Source organism: Erpetoichthys calabaricus, chromosome 3 (genome assembly GCF_900747795.2).
Source record: "Erpetoichthys calabaricus chromosome 3, fErpCal1.3, whole genome shotgun sequence".
NCBI classification, from domain to species: domain Eukaryota; kingdom Metazoa; phylum Chordata; class Cladistia; order Polypteriformes; family Polypteridae; genus Erpetoichthys; species Erpetoichthys calabaricus.
Genome location: NC_041396.2, coordinates 219967527 through 219992166, shown reverse-complemented (window position 1 = coordinate 219992166; position 24640 = coordinate 219967527). Strand labels below are relative to the sequence as shown.

The window sequence follows — 24640 nt, the reverse complement described above, 5'->3', positions numbered from 1 at the left end:
ATGCACTGTAGTAATGTGCACCTGCCAGTGCTTGCCTAGTAGTGCTGATTGTTGAAAGTGTTTTTCACAGCAAATATTCTGTATTCTTGAGCTTGTTCACCAAATATTTTCCAGGAAATTCACCTTTTGCTAGCTTAGACAAATATTTTTCCCCCAGTGCCCAATGATGCTTTGAAGGCTAGAGTGACATCACTCAGCAGCCATCTTCAGAACTTTTACGCGGGCCTATTAAATCATTGTTGTCATGCCCCTATCAGTACTCCAGCTGTATTTTCATTCCATGTTTGTTTAAAAAAAGCTTGCAGTATTTTCATTTGAGGGATAAATTCGCTCAGTTAACAACTAGGTCAGTTGCAGGCTGCCGCCATTGTTTTGCAAATGGAACACAGTGGGTCAAAAAAGCAGTCGACAGTGCAGCATGATATGTTTCTCCATTTTTAAGTGTGCTTGTTTCATTAAGGGTGATCCCTCCCACATGCACCTCAATTCAGACTTGTTTCACCAAGGGACAGTTTGCAATGGCTGTTAGTGGGTTGTCAATAAAACACTGCATTAACTGACCATAATGAGACTGTTACGAGTACCGCTACTGGAACTATAACACTGATTCCTGTCAGCTGGCAGCACAGCACCACATGGTTAATTTGCATGCATAATTAGCAATGTGCTCTGGATCTCAGAACAAGCCTTAAAGCGTTCTTAAAGGGAGCTGTCACTTCAGAAAATGGGTCAAGCCAACTTTGAGAGGGGCAATGATCTATATTTTATTTTCTTATTGTCCGTGTCTTGTATTTTGTTTGTGGTATTCGTTCCGCCTGCGTTTTTTGTTGTTTGAAGCTGGTACTGCTGCCTCACATCTCGGATTACATATTTGGCCACAATAATCGGCTCAGCATAATTGGAAGAGGTTTCCCTATCCCTAGAGAAGCTTTAAAAGACCATTTCACCATTATAATCAAATCAAAACTAGTTCAGTTTCTTCACAATTGACTTTAATGCATGTCTCAGATTTTACCAAACTCTACAGAGTTTGCTCATCACTATTGTGCAGATTTTGGTTACATAGTGTCTTTCATTTTAATAGATAATATTACAGTACTTTGATGATCTCTGATAACTGCTAGAACTTTCAGGGCCTACAGTTAGGAATCAACTAATACAGTGTGTGTGCATGTATATATACAGTATATTTGTGCACTACTAGTCAAAAGTTTTAGAACATGGAAATGCATGCAGTTTAATATCAATGTTTCACAAATTCAAGGGAATGAACAAATAAATAATTTCACATAAAAAGAATAAGTCAAGGAATCATTAAGTGTACAAAATTGTATTCAAATTTTTTATTCATCAAAGTAGCTACCTTTTGCTGATGTAACAGCCAAACTGTGGTAACCCTTTTGATTCAGAATGCCAGTCACTCTGTGCAAATCACCAGCTGAGCAAAAAAAAACAAAAAACAGACCATTAGTCTTCCTGCTCCATGTTTGACAGTTGGTGTCACATACCGAGGAACTATCCTTTCACCATCTTGATGGTGTACAAACACCCTGTGTAATGAATTTCAATCTTTGATCCATCAGTCCATAAGACTTTCTTCCACTCTGCAGTAGTCCACTGCCGGTATTTCAAGGCCCTGTTTTGTCCTTTAAGGAACGGCTTTCTTACCGCCACTTGCCCTTTCGAACCTGCAGCACAAAGTCTCCTCTTCCCAGTAGAAAGTGAGACTTGCTTTTTTCGACCACAGTTAAGCTATCCTTGAAGCTGCTGTGTTGTATTGTGAGTTCCCTGTCACACAAGCTGGTGACCCTCAGAAACTTGTCTTCTGATCGGGTTGTGACTTTGGGTCTGCCAGATCTTTTCCTATCCGAGTTTCTCCCAGTTTCCAGTTGCTTTTGGATTGTGCAGGACACCATACGCACTGACATTTTTTTTGCTTCAACTTGCAAGGCCTAGTTTACTTACAGTAAATTGCCGCAGATCATCTGTAGGTTGTAACCTATTAGTTGCTCCCTGAAGAAGGCCCATTTGTAATATTGTAAAATTTCCTTCTTTTCAGTTTTTGCTAACCTAAACTTTATATTTAAACCCCTGGCAGTTTACTGCTTACATTTTCACCATTTTAGGTCATTCATTGCATTTTAAATGATAAAATTTGAAGAAAAAACAAAAACACTGAGGTGTTCTAAAACTTTTGACTGGTACTGTATATAATAAACTGGATTTTACAACATTTACATTGTTCCTGTGGTTTTTTTGTTTTTTTCTTTTTTCCCTTTTGATGAATCTTACCCGTGTACGCTTCTGCCTCATCTTCCAAATTCTTCTATCAAAATGGCTCTAGGTTGTACATTAAAAAAAAAAAGCATACATAGACTTAAATATACAAATGTATTATTATAATTACCACTGTTATATAATACTGAAGTGTCAAAATAATATACTGTATAAACTGTTACAATAATGGAAATAAATGGTTGAATATCCTTGAAGGTGCATCTTACCTTTTTAAAATGAAATTATTTTAGGACAAGATCAAAAAATAATTGGCATAGTCCTAATGTGGAAAGTTTAAATCTTTATCGTATATTGCCTGCATACTCCTGCCTTTTTACTAGTAGGTTGAATGTGTACGTTGTGTATTATGCACAAATGCATAATGATTTTTCTGGTATTTTTAAGTTCCAATTGTTCTTACAGACATTTTTACAGCATAGCCAGGCATGGAAACAACTAATAAAATTATATGTTTTTGCATTTATACTCGGAAAAGGATACTTCCACAGCTGGTCATTTTGGAGCAAAGCAGCAATTTTTGACTTTGGATAAGATAACTTAATGCAGAAAGCCGGTTTGTAGGAGTCATTCCTCAACTTAGATTTTTGCCACCACAGTACCAAGGCCTCTAAGTTATGGCTTTTATGCCTCAGTCATCTAAACTCACACATGTAACTTTAATTTCAAGTAACTGCCAAAAGAGAGTTATCAAAATAAGATCTTGTACCAACAGGAATATGAGCAAAACATTAAAATGTGTGAGGGATGCAATAGGGGCATGTATAAGTGTAGCCTGAAGGCCTGCTTTTTCCTATGTTTGTTCCATATTTCAAGTGAATTTTATTAAACTTTGCAAGAAATGAACTGAGAGAGGGTGGCACGGTGGCGCAGTGGTAGCGCTGCTGCCTCGCAGTTAGGGGACCCGGGTTCGCTTCCCAGGTCCTCCCTGCGTGGAGTTTGCATGTTCTCCCCGTGTCTGCGTGGGTTTCCTCCCACAGTCCAAAGACATGCAGTTTAGGTGGATTGGCGATTCTAAATTGGCCCTAGTGTGTGCTTGGTGTGTTTGTGTGTGTCCTGCGGTGGGCTGGCACCCTGCCCGAGATTGGTTCCTGCCTTGTGCCCTGTGTTGGCTGGGATTAGCTCCAGCAGACCCCCGTGACCCTGTGTTCGGTTTCAGCGGGTTGGAAAATGGATGGATGGATGAACTGAGAGAGTAGAATGGCTAAGTTAATCAGTGCTGACACAGAAGTATTGCGAGATGTACTAGTTTTGTTTTCTAGTCAGGTCTACAGAGTAGTAATTGTAATACAGCATGTATTTTTTCAGGCCAGTAGTAAATCTGAAATTATTTAGTGTCTTGCCCCAGATTCTTCAGTTTTTTTGTGTATTTATTTTCCTACATTCAAGTTTTTAAAGTTTTCTCTAAGTGTGGTGCATGTTGATTTAAAAATAATGTTTCACTTGAGTACAAGCAGGTATCTCTACCCAAAATTATACTGAAAGTGTATTAATGAACAGACCACATAATAGGCACACATTCATTTGTGCTGGAGCTTCAGCTGAAGGTCTTGTGGTGTTATCTTGCAGCAAAATCAAGAAATGTACATTTCTCAGTGTAGGATTTTGAAAAAGAAATTTTAACTTGGTTAATTATCAGTTTTACCTTCGCCAATACTGGTAATTAATCAAGTAATTTGCCAAGGCTGCAACTTTAACTTAACCTTCACTGTTGTAGGAGGCATGTTTCTCAGCCTTTAGACTTGCATGAAGGTAACTGAAGCACACTTGTTTTAAGAAGTGTGATAAATGCATGTACTGTATACTATATATTGACATATACCAGTAAGACTGGCCACAGACAGACTAGACAAACATATAACATAGGCTGGCTGCTTGCTGGTATTTATAATTCTGTGTTTATCTTAGCAAAGATTGTTTTATAATGCCAAGTCTTTAAAGATGATGTCCAGTGTTGTGCAGAGTTATTGCTTTGTTGTTGGTCCGCGTTCAAGTGGAGGATTCTTCATGCATTGCAGTGCACTCTTTTATGTTTACTGATCTTTGTCAGTGCTGTGCTGCTGCTTCCTCAGCTTGCCTTCTGCTGTCATTTTGCCACTTCAAAGGGAAAAGGTATTACTTATACTTATAGCCCAAGAGTTTAGAGGCTGAAGCTTCCTTCTTGAAGTAACGGTTTATTGGCCTAGTTAGACTACTGGCAGATAGGACTAGGTCTCCGCTTCTGGTCCACAAACAGAAAAATCTGTTGGCTTCGGCTCTCCATGGAAGACCATTTCATAGCTTTATTTTGAGGGAAGATGTTACAAACTTATTTTAGAGAATGTACAAAGTGTCCCTGGAAAGAGTCCCAAAGTTCTCTAGCATTCCCAAGAGAATTTCAGTGAGTGTGTTCAATTCACAATTCTACAAGCTTCTCCACATTCCCTGCCATTCTTTGCTTCTTCCAACTTACTTTGAGAGTTGGGTTGCAGAGTTTTAAAGAAAGATTGGACCTTATCCTGACCGGATTAAAGTCACATCCACTTACAAAATCGCTGTCTTCTAATAGGCAAGTTTTTCTGTCCATGTTAGTTGTTATCCTTTGAACTTTGACCTCAATTGAGTCCCTTTTCGCACTTCCGGGTTCAGGTCTGTAGAGGGGCCTCTGTAGAGATGTCAGTGCAACTCTGATTTACACCTTTGTTATCGGGTGAAGTCCAGGCAGATCCTGGTACAAGCTAGAGTTCTGTCACTTTGTTTGGAATGCGGGGCATGGAGCTGCAGCTGGAAGCCTGCACCCCCGTTAAGAAAGCAGAATTGTTGTGCCACAAAAGAGTAGCAGAATGGGCAGTGCCCACTTTGTCCAACACCAGGAATACGCATACAAGGAATTTGGAGTGTCAGAGGATGTGTAAGAATATTTTTATGTGTTAACCACTACGTTTTTATTTATAACTGATTTAATAATAAATATTTAATATCTTTATTTTTTGTTTAAGAAAACAGGTCAGTATTTCAATATTTAGAACCGGACAACACAACTCACACCATCAATGATGCTAAAACTGAGATTGTTCCATCTGAAGATAATTTAGGTAAAATCATTTACAGAACATGTTTTAGAAGTATTTTAAAATAAAAAGTAAATGGCCATATTTCACTCTAAATCAATTTCTTTTTTCTGTTGTTTAAGAGAGGTTAGCTAAATTTGTGGCCCCAATTGTGCTTTCGGCACTTTTTCTGTTGACTGCTGTTTGTGTTTACAAGACTTTGCAAAGGTAAGTAAAAGTTTTTATTTTTCTTCCCTAATTGACACTTCAAAATTATTTTAAGTGATCACTTTTTGCTTTGCTTGTTTCATTTTTTTTATTTGTTCAATAAATATTAAAATTGCAGAGCCTATGAAGTGACAAATTTCAAGGAAAAGAAACTAAACTAGCTCACCAGATTGAATAAAGGGTGAAAAGTCTTTTTGTCATGATCAGAACGCTTGTATGCTTTTTTTTAATTTTTATATAAAAAAAAGTACTTCTTTTAAGCTAAATGTGTGTGCACTAAATGAAGAAGACCATGAAACAAGCAGGGTTGGAGTTTTGAGGGTTTAATTGTGGTTTTCTTCTAGGAAGAAGATGAAGGATAATGCATATGGGACAACTGACATTCAGAAAGAAGGTTTGTAGTCCTCTAATGATGAGCCTTTATTGACTCTAAGACCTAGGTGTATGCTTAGTATCGTAATCTTCTACTGTAAATAAGTGACCATTATTAACACTCAAGAACACGATGTTAACCTAATTCAATATTTATATTGTACATTTCATAAACTGAGCGAGGTAAAGAGTAATTCACAAGATATAGTACTGAAATAATAAAAAGAACCACCTGCTTTAAATAATTGTTAACATATTTTAAAGATATTTACAAGTTTGAAAGTGCTGAAAGTTAAACACATGGGGTCGGGTGCAGTGTGCCATCAGTGCAGGATAATCCCATGCTGATCTAGTCTTAATACTCATTTACTGTAATGAGATTAACTTTTGGGTGGGTTTCCTCCCCGTGACCCTGTGTTCGAATTCAGCTGGTTGGAAAATGGATGGATGGATTAGCACAGTTACAGTGTTGTTCTTGGGGTTGGAAAAGGGGAACAAAGGAGAGTACTAACTTAGACCCCTTCATGAGCAGGTTTATTTGGACTTGGTATGGTGGGTAATGTTACAAAGTGAATTCTGTTATGTGCACTGTTATGGACATGAAAAATCATGTGCACGCCATTAAAAAAGTGGAAATCATATTTTATTATTGGACTGAAGTATAGCATAATACTGAATCAAATGTATTTAACAACACCACAGAAAAAAAGCGATGCATGAAATATTAATGCAAAGAATAGAAAAGTACGGATCAACATTCATTACATCACTGTCAGTGGCATAGTCAGTAGACACTGCCAAGTCTGGGAGCAACTGCACCAGCTTCACTTCCACTCTGGCCCCAACTCCTTTTGCATAGCTGTTGTCAAATGAACTGCAATCGCCTTCTGTCTCCTCCTTTCATCTGCTTCTGTAATTTTTTTAGGTGTGATACTCCGCTTCCAGTTTGAAAAGAGGAAACTGAGAGATGCTGTCAGTTTCAGCCAGGCCGTATTCTTTTGTAATGTTGTTTAGGTATCTTTGCGGTTGTCCTTCAGATCTGATAGGAGATCTCTCACAATATGCAATATATAGAGCTTACTCTCTTTAGTGAAGTTTGTGCTGTGATGAGACAATCTTTACAAATACTGTCCTGTCTCTTGAGTAGATATTTTAAACACTTTGATAACTTTTGGGATTAATTTGGTTATTGGGAAAAGCTTGGCACAAAATAAATGAACTCTTCTGTATTATTTATGTAAATGGGAAATAAGTTATAGCGATACATTTACACTAATTAGTACTCACATTTTTGTTACTTTCCATATGGGAATTTTCAGGGATTTTTCATATGCTCAAAGTAAAAAATGTTTACACTAATTATAGCAGCAATTAAAAAAACAATAGTAAATATGACAATAAAAAATAAAAATACTATAGTAAATATGATAGTATAATTCCATAACATGTTACTGAATATTAAGTGTTACTATTTTCATTTTACACTGTAGGCTGTTGGAAACAAATTAAACACCCTTTTGCTAGGCAGCAGTCAACTGAATTTACTATTGGCTACAATGCAGAAAAGGAAATCTTGCAGACATTTGATGTTGTGAAAAGTAACATGGCAGGTAAGTTATCTCTTTAATTTTATGTATTTTTCTCTGTATATGGTGTTCAGTCTAGCCCCCTCTGCAGATGCCTCCATAATTCCTAACATTAACTATGGATGAGAAATTTTAAAAAATGCAGACTCGGATACAAGGCATGAATCAGGGTTTCCACCGGACACGTGTCTAGCTCAACCTCAGCTTTGCTGCTGCTTCACTTTTGCCGGAGTGCACCCCCCTCGACTGTACATGACTGTGTTTGTTGATAACCGGTTCAGCACTCTCCTTTTTGGCTTGGATGCAGAGTAACTCTTTCTTATTTCAATGTTCATCCAGTTCACAAACATGTTTCCAAATAGCTAACTTACTTGAAGTGACTGAGTTAGTTCCTGAGGTCTTCTATGATTGACTAAGGTCAGGGTACAGCCATGCGAACCCCGTTACATTCTGTGCGCTATGACTGACAGTTGTGTCTGTCTTTGCTGAAACATTCAGGAAATTCTTGGCATTATACTAGGGGTGGACATGGCACGTTGCCAGGTCAACTTCTAGGGATTCTTGACTCAGCATAGTTCACACACACACACACACACACACACACACACACTCAACCATCCAGTTTGCTAGTAAATTCCTTGAATAGCCTGCATCAATGAAAGGAACTCCTATATAGTACCAGGATAACATTTGTGACAAGAAATACAATGAAGGATGCATTGATACTGCTTTTTAATTTGTTTTCATCCCAGAATACCTCATTTTTCTTCTGAATAAATTCAATCATTGCTGTATTTTTTTTTTTTTTTGTTGTTAGAAGATTACCAGCAACCTCTTATGCTGGGAACAGGAACCGTTACAAGAAAAGGATCTACATTCAGACCAATGGACATGGACACAAAAGAGGAATTGGCACACTACGACTTGGAAACACACTACAACAGTCTGAAGACAGCTAACCAGTATGCTCTGCCTCTTACAAGTCAGGAACCAGAGTATGCTACACCTATAATAGAGCGACACACCTTTAGAAAAGACACAGGCTATAACGTGCCTAAAGTGTCATTGACAAAAAAGTCCTCTTTTAATGGAAATGATTGTGGCTCCTGCAGTACTTCAGAAATGGTCACTCAAGCTTACCAGACGCCAAAATTATTGAGCAAGAACCTGCAAACTGAAAAGACCGGATATGACACGCCAAACCTGAACACCATTGTAATATCAGCTGTAGACGGCCATGATTATCAGAAGCCACAAGTAACGACTTTAGTGACTGAGGGCTACTCGGCACCAAGAGACTGTTTAAAACCAACAGCTTTCCGTGTCATATGAATCTTAATGATGTGACTGTTATTAGTCTCAAACACTCCTATTTATTGTTTTAGTTCTAAGGACTGCAGAGTTATATTGTTAAATTATTTTTGTCTTGATAATAAGGTGTTAAGTTATGAAAAAAATGAGCAAAAACTTGGTCTGAGCACATCAAGTTTCTAGAATGTACCAGGATGCTTTATGAATAACAGCAGCTACCGAGCGGCGTCTTGCAAAGAGTAAGAGTAGGGTGACGGCATGTGATGTACAATTTGTTTTAAAGAGTAGTAAGGAATGATACGGTGCCTTTCTGTGACTAGGCAACAATGACATTGACTCCTGCTCTCTTCTGAGAAAGTGGTATAAAACACCCTTGTTTTAATGTGCAAAATGCATTCTGGGCTGAATGTATGGCAATTTCTAATTGTTGTGTTAAGAGCTTCTTTTATTAAAATAATTGGGAGCAAAATGAAAGACTTTGCTCCTTAAAAAAACGTTCAAAATACTCATTTGAGTAGCTGCAATCGGAATATCCTTTTTTTTTTTTTGTCCCATTTCAATAGCATACTGTTTCTCGGATAAAACAGACAACCAAGTGAATTTGAAAATGTCTTAAACATGTTTGTTTTGTTTTCTTAGCAGGTAATTAGTGAGGAACTTGCTTAAAAAAATAAAATCTTAAGATGGAAATATCCAAACTTTGAAACCAATCTGTTCCCATAGCTTGCAGTGTTATTTCTGCTGAGAGTTAAAATGTTTGGGGGGCTAGTGAGCGAGCTGGCACTGCTGTATGTGTGAACTTGAAGCAGCGCAGTCAGGAAGCTGCAGTCAGATTGCTGTTTAAATTCGGTGCTAAGGTGTTTGGTGCCTGGAGATATGCTCAATATTCTCATCGCTTGGTCAAGTGTTCTGCAAGAAAAGGTTTCTTTTTACTGCTTTGGGAAAATTCATTGGAGAAATATTGATAAAATCAAACTTTTGATATTTTATTTCTTGGTGTTGAAGGAAAATGTGAAACACTGCAGCTGTTGTTTAAATTTCCTAAAATGTTTACACATTTATTTTTTGGCAGTGTTTAATAAATAAAACAGAAATAAGGGGAGTGCCTATTTTTTTTTTTTCTGTCCGGGCTGTTTTATGGTAACCCAATGCCTAAACACATTGAGCCTTCATTGTTCATTCTGAAGTAATGTGGAGGCAACCTACCACCTACAGATGCAATGTGACAACTCGGGTGTGGTATAGCGGGTTTTCAGCTTAACAATAGCGAGCCAACTTTAAATAATAGCGCCTCAATTAGGTGCGGGCGTGCATTTTGTTCTGCAGTTAACTGGGGAACTGGCTGACTGTGCCGCATACAGATATGGAGGCAGGAGCACCTTAATGATGAAGGGAGTGGCTCCTCACATCCAATTAGGCAGCAGAGCATAAAGGAGCCTGCACAGCACAGAAGGGGGAGAAACCGAGTGGAGAAAAAAAATCCAAAAGAAGAAAAAAAAGAAGAGTGAAGATTAAAAGACAGGAGCACAAGGGAGCCAGCGCAACAGAAAGGAAGCAGGTGGACGGGAATAGAGCCCCAGGGAAAGCAGTGCATGGCCAGCACTCAAGAGGGGGCTGAGGGTTTGTCCTGCTGAACACCCAGGGAGCAGGAGCAACCACAATACACCAAGTCGAGGAAGGCAGCACCCCGTGGATCGCCATGGGACGGGCGGCAGGGACACAAGCAGGTCTGAAGGGTGTCTGTCTGTGCCTGTTGGTAGACAACTCACGGGGCTGCAAGTCCCTAATAGGACAAGCCGCAGAAACATCAGCTTTAAACTGAAGCACTGGGGACTCCTGCATGATTTTCACTCCTGTTTTAATGGATTTATTTATGGCTCATTTTTAACCTCCACTATCACATGGACTTTAAATGGGATTATTTACCTATTGAATTTTGATGCCCTGCACTGTAATTTGGACACTTTTTGTGCATTTTTAATAAAAGCACTTATGCACCTACCCCTTGCTTTGTGCGAGTGTCCTCATTTGTTAGGTTCTTCCCTCAGGTACGTTCTCGGCAGTGGTGGGTTCAAGAGGCTCCTGGAAGGACGGCACAAGGGGTATTCAGAGAGACTAACCGTAGAGGCCAGGCACACCCATTTCTCCTACATGTGGCTATGTATTCCTTGTACACTACAGTTGTTTTTGTAATTGTGTCGAAATTACAAGTTTGGTCATTTTTAATTAAAAGTACATTTTTTTTTAAACAGTATTTTCATCCTGATTTTCTAGGTGTTCTGGTTATTTGATTATTTACCAATTAGTTGGGTCGGACGCGTCATCCTGGGTGTCTGCTCTGCCTGTTAATTGTCATTATTAGTGTTAAATGAAGGGAGCAAACTACTCAGAAAAAGGGGAGAAATAACAGGAAAACAAAAAAAGAGTTAAGCATTTAAAGGTTTAGAAAAAATCGAAATATTTCTGAATGTTCACTAATGTGAAAAAAAACATACTGCTGTGCTTTTCTGATTGCAGAATATCCATCCATTTTCCAACCCGCTGAATCCGAACACAGGGTCATGGGGGTCTGCTGGAGCCAATCCCAGCCAACACAGGGCACAAGGCAGGAACCAATCCTGGGCAGGGTGCCAACCCACCGCAGGTCACACACACACACCCCCCCACACCCCAAGCCCAATATAGAATCACCAATATGAGGGGGGGAAAAAAAAACCGCTAACTAAAGAGACTTGTTGCTATCGATTATTATGACTGATTGTGAATGTGGTTGGAACAAAACTGCAGTCACAGGGGGTCCTCAGGACCGAGTTTGGGATCCACTAGCCTACAATACCACAAGGGGCACATCATTCATTGAGCTCGGGAACTGAAATTCTAGCCTCTCATGAGCAAGAAACTGGAAAAACTGTTACACATATTAACATTTTCTGTTTAAAAAAAAAAAAAAGTTTTTGGCTTGTTTTTCTAGGGGTAAACATGATGCAAAGGAGACTATGATGGCTTCACAGTGAGAACGTGCCCATGTTGCATATACCCACACTGACCTGGTAACGAGAGACTTATTTGGTTAAAAGTTTTATACCAGTGGAAAAAGAGACTGCAGTTCACTTTTGAAACATGTTTTATTATATGGTGTACTGCGGAATACAAAGCAACATCAGTTTCCAATTAAACACACATGTAGAAACCCCCATTTACTCTGCACGTTTATCTCACACGCTGCACTTGGATGCATGTTGGCTGTTGTGCTTAGGCCAAAGGATGATGTGCCAATGTCACATACGGACAGTAGAACTCACAAACAGAAAACTTAAGGGACAGGAGCATTTCATAGCAAACTGTTCACGTACCGCTTACAACCTCCACAAACAAACCATTCAGTCACAGGGTATCAGAAGTGGAAGCAACAAGCCCACACTGACAGTACATTTGGGTGGGCTGTAACCTGGCTTTATTCTGTACTGCTCTGCCATTGACTTCACATGAGGTAACAATACTTTCTAGAGCACATACACTTTAATTTCTTCGGTATAAAACTTTTCTAAAGCGAGCACTGGACAAAAAAAAAAAAAATGCTACAAAATTGCACATCATGCACTGGCTTCTGAAACAAATCAGTAAAAAGGCAAACAAGTTTTGAGAAGAATGGAAAAGAATTCACTCTCATAAAATAAATTGCACAACAAATAAATAATCCGGTCGACTCGTATAAGATTCCCTTTTTCAAAACTGTTTGGTGCAAAACAACATGGTTTAACAAAGAAAATATATTAGAAAAAGATGACGGGACACGGAGAACGGCTCGCCGCACATGGTTTCATTGTACACATGGATGTGCTAACTCTTCATTCATACATATTTACACAATTTTTCTGAAATACATCACATTTGGCAAGTCTTTAATCAATCACAGACTGACAGTTGGCATATGAGTGTGTCTTGATACCTGGAAAAGAAAAAAAAATTTATATATATACATATAGACATACTTTGAGGTTTTTATTATGTATACTGCATCCAGAAAAGAAAACTGAGAATAAAAAGTCAGTCTACACCCTGTAATTATGTCTTGCTGCAAAAATTCTGATTCCATTTAATTTTTTTTTTTTCATTTTCTTAAAAAAAAAAAAAATCTGGTAGAACAAAAACACATTCCCCATCTCCCATAAACGCTGTATTTTTTTTTTTTTAAATACCTTTTAAAATACTTCAAATGGAAAACAATGTAACTTCTTCAGTTATTTCTTGGCACACATGGAGAGCCCAACGGGCAAACGGCAGAATGCGACAAAAAAAAATAAGGCATAAAAGGAGATTTTTGTCTAAATTGACCATTTTTGTTGTGAATAGAATGCTGTAACATCATTAATAATCTTTTTATTGCCAACACTAAGATTTTTAACATAAAACAGCTAGGAGGTATTGCATTGCAGTGGAGCTCTTAAAGCTAATCTTTAGTTAAAGCGCTGTGTCCCATCCCATTCCTTTAATGTCTGCACTCCCATCACACTGGACAGCTCATCTGTACGGGGCGCTGAACAAAACCTTCAGAGACCCATAGGGCCAAGCAGTGTCAAATGCTGGGAAGGCACTGGAAACTCCCAAGACATTTCTTTAAAATGGGGATAACAGTGGTGACTTTAATAAAAAAAAAAAAAAACAGATTGCTGCTATCCAATGTAGAAAATCCAAATGTGCAGGTTACATTTTTATAAATCTTTTGTATCCTACAAAACAAAACTAAAAATAACAGCCCTGGGAATGTTTTTTGCCAGTTCCATGCAAAGCAGGCCGATACTACTTCTCAAAAACAATGAAGAACTTAAAGTGCTAATTTGAGATTTCAAAAACCAAGGAAAACAAGATTGTATAACCAAGCACACACGTGTGATGACTTTACTGGTTTACATCCATTGTGGCACTTGGATGGCCTGCTACGTCAGATTTCAATCTATCATGCAATGAAATGGACAGCGGCCAGCATTTCCTGGTTGGCATTTCTCCACGTGCTACAGTAGCTAGCCACATTAAAAAATCACGAAATATGGGTCAACCCACCCATAACGTTGCTTAACACAGCTTCACAGCAGATGGCCTCTCTTATCCAGGGCGTCCTGCAGTAGAGTGGGCACCTGTGTTCTGAGACGTCCCACCTCTGTGGTATGCTTCAGGTTTACTGGCATCGTGAAAACACCCATACGCTCTAAACGTCCTTCACATCATTTCCCATTCACTAGAACACAGGATCTTAAACTATGGGTCAGGACTTGGCCTAATTTAAGTCACGCAGGGGTACTAAACAGGAAAGGGTCAAGTACGGTTTGCAAAGTGTCTTTAGAAGGGTTGTGGTGGGCATTTAACGCAAAGCCACTGCTTCATTATGACCTGCTTCAGTGATTTTCACAAAGGGACCACTCCCTTCCCCACCAGGATGATAGCCAGCAGTGATTCTTAAAGGAGGAACAGCCACCTCCTGCAATAAAGATTGGTGGCAATTTTCCCCGAGGGGGACTCCCCAAAGGATGATGGTTGGTGCCAATTCTGGGTCTTGAAGACATTAAAAAAGCAATTTTGGGTTGGCGAGGGAAAGCAAAAAACTTTTAAGCACCATTGGCACTAGAACAGAAAGGAGAGAGATTCACCCAAACCAGTGTGAAAACTTCTTTGTAGGACATGGAAAAAGAACCTCTTTCCAGTTTGCACAGTAGCTTGAGCCATCAGCCCTGAAATTAGAACATTACAAAACTGAGTCGTGAACAAGTCTGTCCATCCTATTCACCTAGACCCGTGCTTCCCAAACTCGGTCCTGGGGACCCCCTGTGGCTGCAGGTTTTTGTTCTACCCAGGTTCACAATCAATGATAATAATAACAATTCATCTCATTTAGTTAGCTGGTCTTTTCTTTCCCCTCTTCTCTTATTCTGCATTCAGCAAAGCACAGCAGAGAAGAGATTTACAAATATTTCTAATTTTTTCTAAAGCTTTAAATGCTTAACTCTTTTTTTGTTTTCCTATTGCCCTTTTTCTGAGTAGTTTGCTCCAATCATTTAACCCTAATAGTGACAACTTTATAAATGTAATGAATTATTAACAACAAGCAGAACTGACACCCGGGATGATAAAAGACCAAACTACTTCAGAGTCAGAATAAATCATCAATATAAATGCCAGAAAATTAGGATGAAAATACTGTTAATGAGTTAAAAAAACAAAACAAAAAAAGACATGTCCCTCATATAACTAGTTGCTTAGCACATTTTAGTAAAAAAAAAAAAATGATCAAACTTAGTTTTGTAACTTCTACTTTGATCCCAAAATATAAATTGGGAAATGACAACTCAATTAGGGAAGGAGTCCAAGGAAAAATGGAAGTTGGTTGGGTCTACAGGACAGAGTTTGGGAAACAATGACCTAGACTGAGATTTGAAAATACCTAAAATTCTGGTCTCCACCACACTGAATTGTATTCCATGTTTCGATGGTTCATTGCATGAAGGAAAACAGTTGTACGAAATCAGCCCTGAACAGGCTTCCAACCATGTCCCCGTGTTCTTGTTGCATAATTTATTTTAAAGTAACCACCGAGATCTGTTTTACCAATTCCTGTCAAAATTTTAAACACTTCAGTCATTTCACTTCTGAATTGCCGTTTGCATTAAATGGCCACCCCAAACACATGGCAGTATCATTTGCAGTGTCTTGGTATATAAATGTAAATGTGAGGAAGGCAGCCTCTAAAGGAATGACAGGTGGATCATGGGATACTACAGAAACATTTCATGAAGCATAGCACACAGCAAACAAGCGTGAGAACAGAGTGGTCCACTTCCCGGAAGCTGAAAAGCTTCAAGCAAAATGAGGTATAGCACATATTTGTAATACAAATCATTATTTATTGTATAACAGTGTATATACCGCTTTCTTTGTGAATGAGTCAACTCATAATAGTATACAATTCAAATACTATTGTTTTATAGGAATTTCTGTTAACTGAACTTAGCAGCTATTATTCTTCATGTATTAACTACTAGAAGAATGTGATTACCCTGCTCATTAATAAAATGATCCTTTTTCCATTGTGGATTCAATGCTGCACTGCTGCTAAGAGTGCCTCGTATTACGAAGCATTGCGCTCAAACACTGGAGCCAACTAAATTGTCGTTTTCTTTCGATGCTTTATGAGGATCAACATTTGAGTGAAAGGCAAATATCAAACGGTCAACATAACTTTACCGTGATCATTTATAAACCAGGGGGCATGAAGAACGGCTTTGTTTGTATGAAGATTCCAGTGAATGAATGGAAATCGCATTCAAACTATCGTCACCCAGGCCCAGAGCACACGTAGAGGATGCGTCACACGCCTAACCACTGTAGCAACACTTTTTGTAGTAGGTTCTTTTATTTTAGAGTTTTAACAGCTGAAACTGGAAATTCCAAAAGCAGTCCACTTGTGTTTCACCACGTACACTTCAAAATCTCTTTCAGTTGTAATTTTGCATATCAATTACAGCTAAATAAAGTTTCCTTGCCTTTCAAAAAAGCCTGACAGATTCTTGTATAAATGCTTTTTTTTTTTTTCTTCAAATTAAATGCGGTCCAAAATATAACAGAAACATGTACAGTGGAACCTCGAGATACGATTATCTCTGTATACGAGAAATTCAAAATACGAGGAAAGTATGAGCGAAAAATTCAGATCTAAATGCGAGCATTGGCTCGCGTAACGAGCCACGAGCCAGGCTGTGGGTATAGCTCTCAGCTTAGCGAGGGGGCGTGGTAGCAGTTGCGAGCCACGATCTGCGGTGTCTGCGTTTCTCACTTAAGTGCACAGGTGGGAAACTGCCCACATCTATGATTGTTCCTGTGGCTGATGGGCTGCAGCTGCCATGTCCTCCCCGCATATATAGAGAAGCGCGAGCCGGTTAAGGGGGAGAAGAAGTAAAAGAAAAGAGAGGAGAGAGAACGGAGGTTGCGGCAGGCAGGCAGGCGAGCGAGCGAGCGGGCAGGCGAGCGAGCGAGTGAGTGCAGGCTCGCGTGTAGCTGAACAGGCGAGCCAAACAGCAGAAGCAGGACGGTGTAGAGAAGGTCAGCTGCATTAAGAGTGTCTCGCCTGTTGCAGAGCCCGCAGGTGAGACGCTAACAGAGAAGAAGCACCGGGGATTGTCATCTGTTTTTTAAAGACTGCATCCTTTTGACGTTTTAACCTCGTGTTAAAGGATTGTTATTCTTGTGTATTTTAAACCTCCACTTCACAACTGTTTTAAGGATTATTTATTTAAACATTTATTGAATGCTCTACTGCACTTTAGACACCTGTTTTGATTCTTTTAATAATCAGTTATATTATTTACCAGTGTTATTTATTAAAGGTAGACTACAGTATATATAATTTATCAGTGTTATTTGTTAGGAAAATTGATTTTTATGTTAATATATTTGGGGTGCGGAACGGATTAACTGGATTCCCATTATTTTCAATGGGGAAGTTTGTTCTAGATACGAGAAATTCGCTATACAAGCTCAGTGCTGGAACGAATTAAACTCGTATCTAGAGGTTCCACTGTACATTAATTGTATCCTTTCCAACATTTAGTCAACAAACAATAACCAAGGCCACTATATCCTTCAAAAAATGTCCTTTCACTTAAAACTGGATTGTGAAAAGCACATTTTCCAAGAAAGATTGTGAAGTGGGGAAAAGCAACAGTAACAATTAAACCTTCTGTATGCCCATCAATAATCACTGCTGGAACTGTTTTCTTACACCTTCCAGGTGGATTTTCCACCAGTCTTTTACCGATTATAAAATTCTTATTTAACAAATATACAAAGTCTGTTCTCCAACCCGATTTTCTCCCTGAAGAAAACACCCTAAGAAGAACTCTCGGCTGACTCCGACTGTTTGGCTGCAGTCTCCTCAGGCAGTGTTTCGCTCGGGATTCTCCGTGCATCTCCATTCTCTATGGTATTGCCTATAGGATTCTTTTCTAAAAATAAAAAGCAAAGAAATCAGTTACATCATTTTTTTTTCCCAGAAATAAAGCACTCTGTATGAAAAGATCCAATTTCAATAATCCGAAAAAGGCCTGTCTGACAGGGTTTCATTACTCTATTGACACAACATCGATTAAGTTATTATTTATATCCAGACAGTTCAGATTTACTATCACACCCTGCTGACTAGGGGAGTAACTTAACTGATAACTAATGTGCCTCTGTTTACCATAAAACTTTACAAATATAAATGCAAGAAAGAAAAAGCATTAACTGGCACAAAATATTTCCCTGCTCACTTTCTCTCCGGGGCCATCCCAAGTTGTAGTTTTCCTCTTCGATGAGCTTTGTAACTGTACATGCGTTCTTCAAAATTCACTTCTGCTGATTTGAGGACATAAAGGGTATATCAATATGTGAATGAATAAATAAATAAATATATATATAAAAAGGGTTATTTGGGGGAAAAAACTCCAATAATTGGAACCCTGTTAACAGTTGTTAATTTATGCCTCTCCTCCTCTCATCTAAACGAATACATTGTACTAGTTTACATTTATTTGCTTAGCAGGCACTTTTAACCAAAACGATTTACAAAGGAGGTCAACATAATCAAGTAAACATCAGTCTGTTTTAGGAACAAGTGCCACAGGACAAGGGTACAAAATTGATCACCACAAGTGAATAGCTCAGAACAAAATACAAGCGGACTTGGTTGCCTTGAATACAAAAACCAGCAAGGTCAAGTAGACAGAAATTCACCAAACAGGAGTCTTCAAACGCTTCTTAGCATTTTGTTTGGTGTAAAACACACAATGATCTTTAGTGTTGTCACAAACAATCCTACTAGCAACTGGTCATCTTTATACTTCTTAATTCCATGTCACATTGCAGGACTTCTCCAGTCATAGTCCTCATTTACAGTGCCTAGTGAAAGTATTCAACCCCCTCACTGTCTGTCCTCTTTTGTTGCATTACAGTCTGCAATTAAATGGAATTACATTTGAATTTTGCGTAATGGACTAAACAATATAGCCCAAATTGTTGAAGTGGAATGAAAATAAAATACCTCATATAAAGTACCCTCCATAATGTTTGGGACAGAGACACATTTTCCCTTAATTTAGCCCTCTGCAGCAACAATTCAGATGTGATTAAAGTGCACATTGCAGATTTGAATTTAAGGGTATTTGTGAACTTTTTAGGTCATAACTGAAACACTTTCTACATATGGCCCCTCCATTTTGGGGCACCTGGCATCACAGGTGGACTACTTGGGTGTGTTTCATTGCTTTATTATTATTTATTGCAGGTAGGGCTGCACGATTAATCTTTTTTTTCTCATGATAACGATATTTATGACCCACGATCAGTTAATAAATATCGTCGCGATTTTACAGTATAAAGACCAAACTGTTTTTTATGGGCTGAGTTTACGGATTGGACTGCGTCACTATGACGTTACTGCGTCTAGATTGCAAGCACTTTCTGAAGCAGTAGAAGTCAATAGCAGCAATAACAGTCAGTCAGAATAAACATATGATGGCGGAGCAACGTGAGGAAGGTGCAGAAGTGCGATCGTTAGTTCCTAAAAAGGGGTCATACTCAGTTGTCTGGAACTATTTCGATTTCGAGGAATGTGATGTTGATCAGGTACGAGTCTTGTGCAAACTTTGCTCCTGTTCCGTCCAAACGTCCCAAGGTAACACAACAAACCTCATCAACCACCTTAAAAGCCACCACAAAGTACACTATCAAGAATTTCAACGACTGAAGGCACAAACAGCAACAACAAAAAATTACCAGCCATCCACAACACAGACAACAATATCAGGGACATTGTTCAACGCAATACCATATCTGCCTAGCTCGCAAAGACACCGGGAAATAACAGAGGCGATCATGTACCATATAGCCAAGGATATGTGTCCAATAACCACCGTGAGCAGTGAGGGGTTTAAAAAAATGATCGCAACACTTGATAAAAGATATAGCATTCCCTCACGCAAGCATTTTTCCAATGTTGCGCTGCCCTCGCTGTATGCGAAATGCCGAAAAGAAATAGAAAGAGAAATTCTCAGGCTCAGCCTTGAATATTTTGCTGCCATGACCGACTTATGGTCAAGCAGAACTGCGGAACCGTATTTGAGCTTGACAGTTCATTTTATTGACAGCGAGTTTGAGATGAAAAGGAAGCTTTTGCAAACTTCGTTTTTCCCACAAGACCATACAGCGGAGTTTATTGCAGTGGGCCTCAAAGAAGCGATGTCCGCTTGGGGCTTGGTGGAAGAAAGATTTGTGTGCATCACAACGGACAACGCAGCTAATATGATTAGGGCAGCATCTGTGAATAACTGGCCGAGGCTACACTGCTTTGGTCACAGACTTCATTTACCAAAGGAATAATCGTCATTATTAATCGTGATAAAAATTTTGAGCAAAATAATCGTGATAATCATTTTTTCTGTTATCGTGCAGCCCTAATTGCAGGCATAAGATACCTCAGCTTGCTTCTACCCCTTGGAGTCTGTAGTTGCCATTGTTAAAGGGCTATGCCAATGAAAGTCAAAGAAGCCATTATGAGACTAAAAACAAGTAGAATCAGCTGTAAAACCTTAGGGTTATCCAAGTCAGCTGTCTGGAATATTATTAAGAAGAGAAATGCACTGGGGAGCTCAGTAATCACAAAGTGACTGGTATGCCAAGGTAACCCTCCACAGCTGATGACAGAAGGATCCTCACTATGGTAAAAGTGTGGAGACAAGAAAGAACTGTCCAAGATCCAAAGCATAGCACCTAATCTGTTAAATGTGGCGGTGTGGGTGTTATGGCTTGGGCATGTATGGTTGCCATAGGTACTGGCACATTTATCTTCACTGATGATGGAACTGACAACAGTTGCACAATAAATTCTGAGACATATAGAAACATCTTATATGTTCAAGTTCCTGTAAATGATTCCAAACTCACTGCATGGTGCTTCATCCTACAAGATAAACCTACTGCTAAGGCAACACAGGAGTTTTTTTTAAAGCTAAAAAAATTGAAAATTCTTGGAAAGGTCAAAACAGGCACTCAATTTAAATTTAATTGTGCCCGCCTTCCATATGCTACTGAGAAAATGTAATGGGACAAAACCATGAAACAAGCAGGAGCTGAGAACAGCTGCTTTAGAGGCTTGGCAGAGCATCGGCAGAGAAGATACTCAGCACCTGATGGTGTCGATATATTACAGACTTTAAGCAGGTAGTGCAAGCAATTAATAAGGCAAGGAATACGCGACAAAGTCCTAAATATGAGTGCTTTTATAGACCTGCCATTACTAAGTCCCAAATATTATGGTGCCCTGAAATGCAGAGCCCATGTAGAAAAAGTGTTGCCACTTCTACACGGAGTAAACTGAAATATGTGCAAATACAGTTAAATGAAAGTCTGCAATGTGCACTTTAATCACGTCTCTTTGGTGTGATTTGCAACTTTAATATCTGGAGCAGAGGGCTAAATCAAGGATTAATGTGCCCTTGTCTGAAACATTATGGAGGGTGCTATATACAGTGGAACCTCAGTTCACGAACGTCTCGGAACACGTCCAAATCGGTTTACGACCAAAAAGTTCGACAAACTTTTGCATCTGTTCACGACCACACACTTGGTATATGAACAAGGCAGTTTCCCTTTCAGTTTGTGCGTGCCAATGATTTCCGCAAGTGTTCAGTCTCTCCCTGTGCAGCGAGAGAGACACACACTGGCGCGCGCGCGACCACACGCAAGAGACACACACACGAGAGAGAGAGAGAGAGAGAGAGGGAGGTTTGGCCTTGTTTTTAAAGAGACAGATTCCAGCATTGTTTTAACCTCGTTGTATTTAACGAAGACCTTTTCCTATTGGATTTTAACTTCACTTCCATTTACGGCGCTCGGTTCGTAGCGTGCATTGTTGCAATGTTACTTTTCTTGGTGGTTTATTAAATTACGGATTTTTCAAATGTTCATTTTTTTCCCTATGCTTAAAACTCATTTAAAAAAAAGTGTTTTTAGCCAGCAGTTGGTAGCGCTACAGCACAAACTCTTGCAGTGTTAGTTTTCTCTGTTGTTCAAGGTTTTCTCAGTGTTATTCCATGTTTTTACATTTAGTTTACTATTACGCTGTGCATTCTATGGTATAATTAACTTTATTTGTGCTTAAAAATCTTTAAAAAAAATATTTACATACAGTTCGTACAGTCTGTAACAGATTAACTGTATTTACATACAATCCTATGGGGGAAATTACTTCGGTTCACGACCAAATCAGGTTACGACCAGTTTTGGAACGAATTATGGTCGTGAACCGAGGTTCCACTGTATTAGGAATTTATTAATTTTTGCATACCCCTTGGGGTCAGAGCTCAGGGTCAGCCATTGTACAGCTCCCCTGGAGCAATTACAGGTTAAGGTTCCACTGTATATAAATAAACAAGTAAAAACTTAAAAAGTTGTGAGTGCATATGTATTCATCCCCTTTGCTATGAAACCCCTAAATAACATCTGATCCAACCAATTAGCTTCAGAAGTCACATGATTAGCTGATTAATGTGCAATCAAAGTGTCACAGGGTCTGTCACATGATGTCTGTATTAACAGGCCTGTTCTGGAAGGTCCCTGACTCTGCAATATCACTAAGCAAGCAACATGAAGACCAAGAAGCACTCTAAGCAGGTCAAAGACAAAGTTGTAGAGAAGTATAGATCAGGGTTGGGTTATAAAAAATATCCCACAGAGTACCGTTAAACCCATTATAACAAAATGGAAAGAATATACCACTGCAAACCTGACGAAAGAGAGCCACCCACAAAAACCTCACAGACCGGGCATGGGGGGCATTAATCAGAGATGCAACAAAGACACCAAGGATAACACTGAAGGAGCCACAAAGATCCACAGCAGAGATGGGAGTATTTGTCCATAGAACCATTTTATGCCATACACTCTATACAGCGGGACTTTATGGAAGAGTGGCCAGAAAGAGGCACTGCTTAAAGAAAAAAACTCCAAAAACATGAAAGAATGTTCTCTGGTCAGGTGAGATTAAAATTTTACTTTTTGGCTATCACAGGTGGCACAAACCCATTCCTACAGTGAAGCATGGTGGTGGCAGCATCATGCTGTGGACATGTTTTTCTTTGGCATGGACATGAAGATGGTCAGGATTGAAGGAAAGATGGGTGGCACTAAATACAGGGCAATTCTTGAGGAAAACGTGTTTCAGTCTGCCACAGATTTGAGACTGGGACGAACGTTCACATTCCAGCAAGGCATTGACCCTAAATATACTGCTAAAGCTACAATGGAGTGGTTTAAAGGGGGACATTTAAATGTTTTGGAATGGCATAGTCAGAGCTCAGACCTCAATCCAAATGAGAATCTACGGCCTGACTTGAAGGAGTTTGAGCAGTTTTGCCTTAAGGAATCAGCGAAAACCACAGTGGCTACATGTGCTAAGCTATTAGAGTCCTTCTCCAAAAGACTTGCAACTAGAACTGTGGCAAATTCTGGTCCTACAAAGAACTTTCTTGGTCAACCTAGGCACATTCCTGATTTCTGTTTTTTTTTTTTTTTTGTTTTAATTATTGTTTGTGTCACAATAAAAAAATGCACCTTCGAAGTTGTAGGCATGATGTGTAAATCAAATGGTGCTAACACCCAGGCTGTAATCCGACAAAACAGGATAAACACAGAGGGGAATGAATACTTTCACAAGGCACTGTACATAATCTTAGCGAGCCGGAGACACTCAGAGCACACTCCTGCGATGGTCAGTTATGTGGTTTGACTTTGTCTTAATACACAGGGGTGGACTCATATGTGAGACCTAACAGCCAATGAGAGGACATCCAGAAATGCAATGCAGGTGTGAGGAATAAAGTACAAGGGTGTGTTGGACCTGACAAATGGAACAGAGACATATTTGTTTGATGTCACCTTTTCCTTCTTCCATTTTTTTGTGATACATGAAAGGACAGATATTGTGGTTGAACTCACTACAACTATAAAGCCATCAAACGGGCAACAGCTCTGTCAGGTACTACATTATTGGCTGTCAGAAAAATGGGTGAGCCTGCAATGCTTTAGAAATTTACAACTTTGCTGGAATGTCATTACAAAGATATTTAAATTGATATAAATTTTGATTTCTGGTTGCGTAACATGACAAGCACAGGTGACAAAATCAGCATCTGCAGTCATCAGGTTTGACATCCCCCTCCAACTAGATTTCATGTAATGTGAAATCGGCTTTAGCAGAGTGATTAGAGACCAAAAGGTACAGCTCTATCTAGGCCTTGTCTTGTGCCTTTACCTAGATGGACCTATGTAGACATCCAGACTCCCAAAAAGTCAGCTATGTTGGTGCTTTCAAAGGATTCTACAACAAGTTGGTACATTAAAGGAAACACATAATGATACTTTGAAAAACTGTATACATGACAGATCTTTGAATATAGCATTCATGAAACTTTTAGCCACAGAATGACATGCTAAAGACTAAAATGAACAATGAGACAGTCAAAATGCCACCATAAACTGACCACTGTGGAACAACAAAATGCCTGACATGCGTAGTCAGCTCCCCTGCTTTCAAAGAGTGACCAAAAATTCTTCAGCCTGAACCTGAAAAATGAATAAATTCTACAGTGATGTTTAAGTGGCCAGAATCCTCCTGTGTAGTAAAATATATGAATTACAAGTTTCTTGCACTTCAGGACTATAGTGGACGGTTCTGGTTCAGCAAGTCAACAAGGATGCCAAAAACTGCAAAAATCAATCACTATGGTATTAATA

The 24640-nt window shown here is 39.1% G+C and overlaps 2 protein-coding genes across 5 annotated transcripts in view; one reads left to right on the top strand and one right to left on the bottom strand.

Annotated features, from left to right (window-relative positions):
• dcbld1 (discoidin, CUB and LCCL domain containing 1) overlaps window positions 1–9213 on the top strand; it is a 71922-nt gene extending 62709 nt beyond the window's left edge. For both annotated transcript variants that reach the window (XM_028797811.2, XM_028797810.2), the window contains exons 11-15: window positions 5274–5369; window positions 5468–5552; window positions 5897–5946; window positions 7415–7534; window positions 8328–9213. In XM_028797811.2, coding sequence (XP_028653644.1) covers window positions 5274–5369; window positions 5468–5552; window positions 5897–5946; window positions 7415–7534; window positions 8328–8842 — 866 coding nt within the window. In that variant the 3' untranslated portion in view covers window positions 8843–9213. The remainder of the gene's footprint in view (window positions 1–5273; window positions 5370–5467; window positions 5553–5896; window positions 5947–7414; window positions 7535–8327) is intronic.
• A 2714-nt stretch (window positions 9214–11927) lies between these two features.
• Window positions 11928–24640, bottom strand: part of gopc (golgi-associated PDZ and coiled-coil motif containing) — a 58825-nt gene continuing 46112 nt past the window's right edge. For 2 of the 3 annotated variants that reach the window (XM_051924675.1, XM_051924676.1), the window contains 2 exons: window positions 18121–18202; window positions 11928–17814 (listed from right to left, as the gene is read on the bottom strand). In XM_051924675.1, coding sequence (XP_051780635.1) covers window positions 17745–17814; window positions 18121–18202 — 152 coding nt within the window. In that variant the 3' untranslated portion in view covers window positions 11928–17744. The remainder of the gene's footprint in view (window positions 17815–18120; window positions 18203–24640) is intronic. The other variant, XM_051924677.1, reaches the window with a different exon arrangement.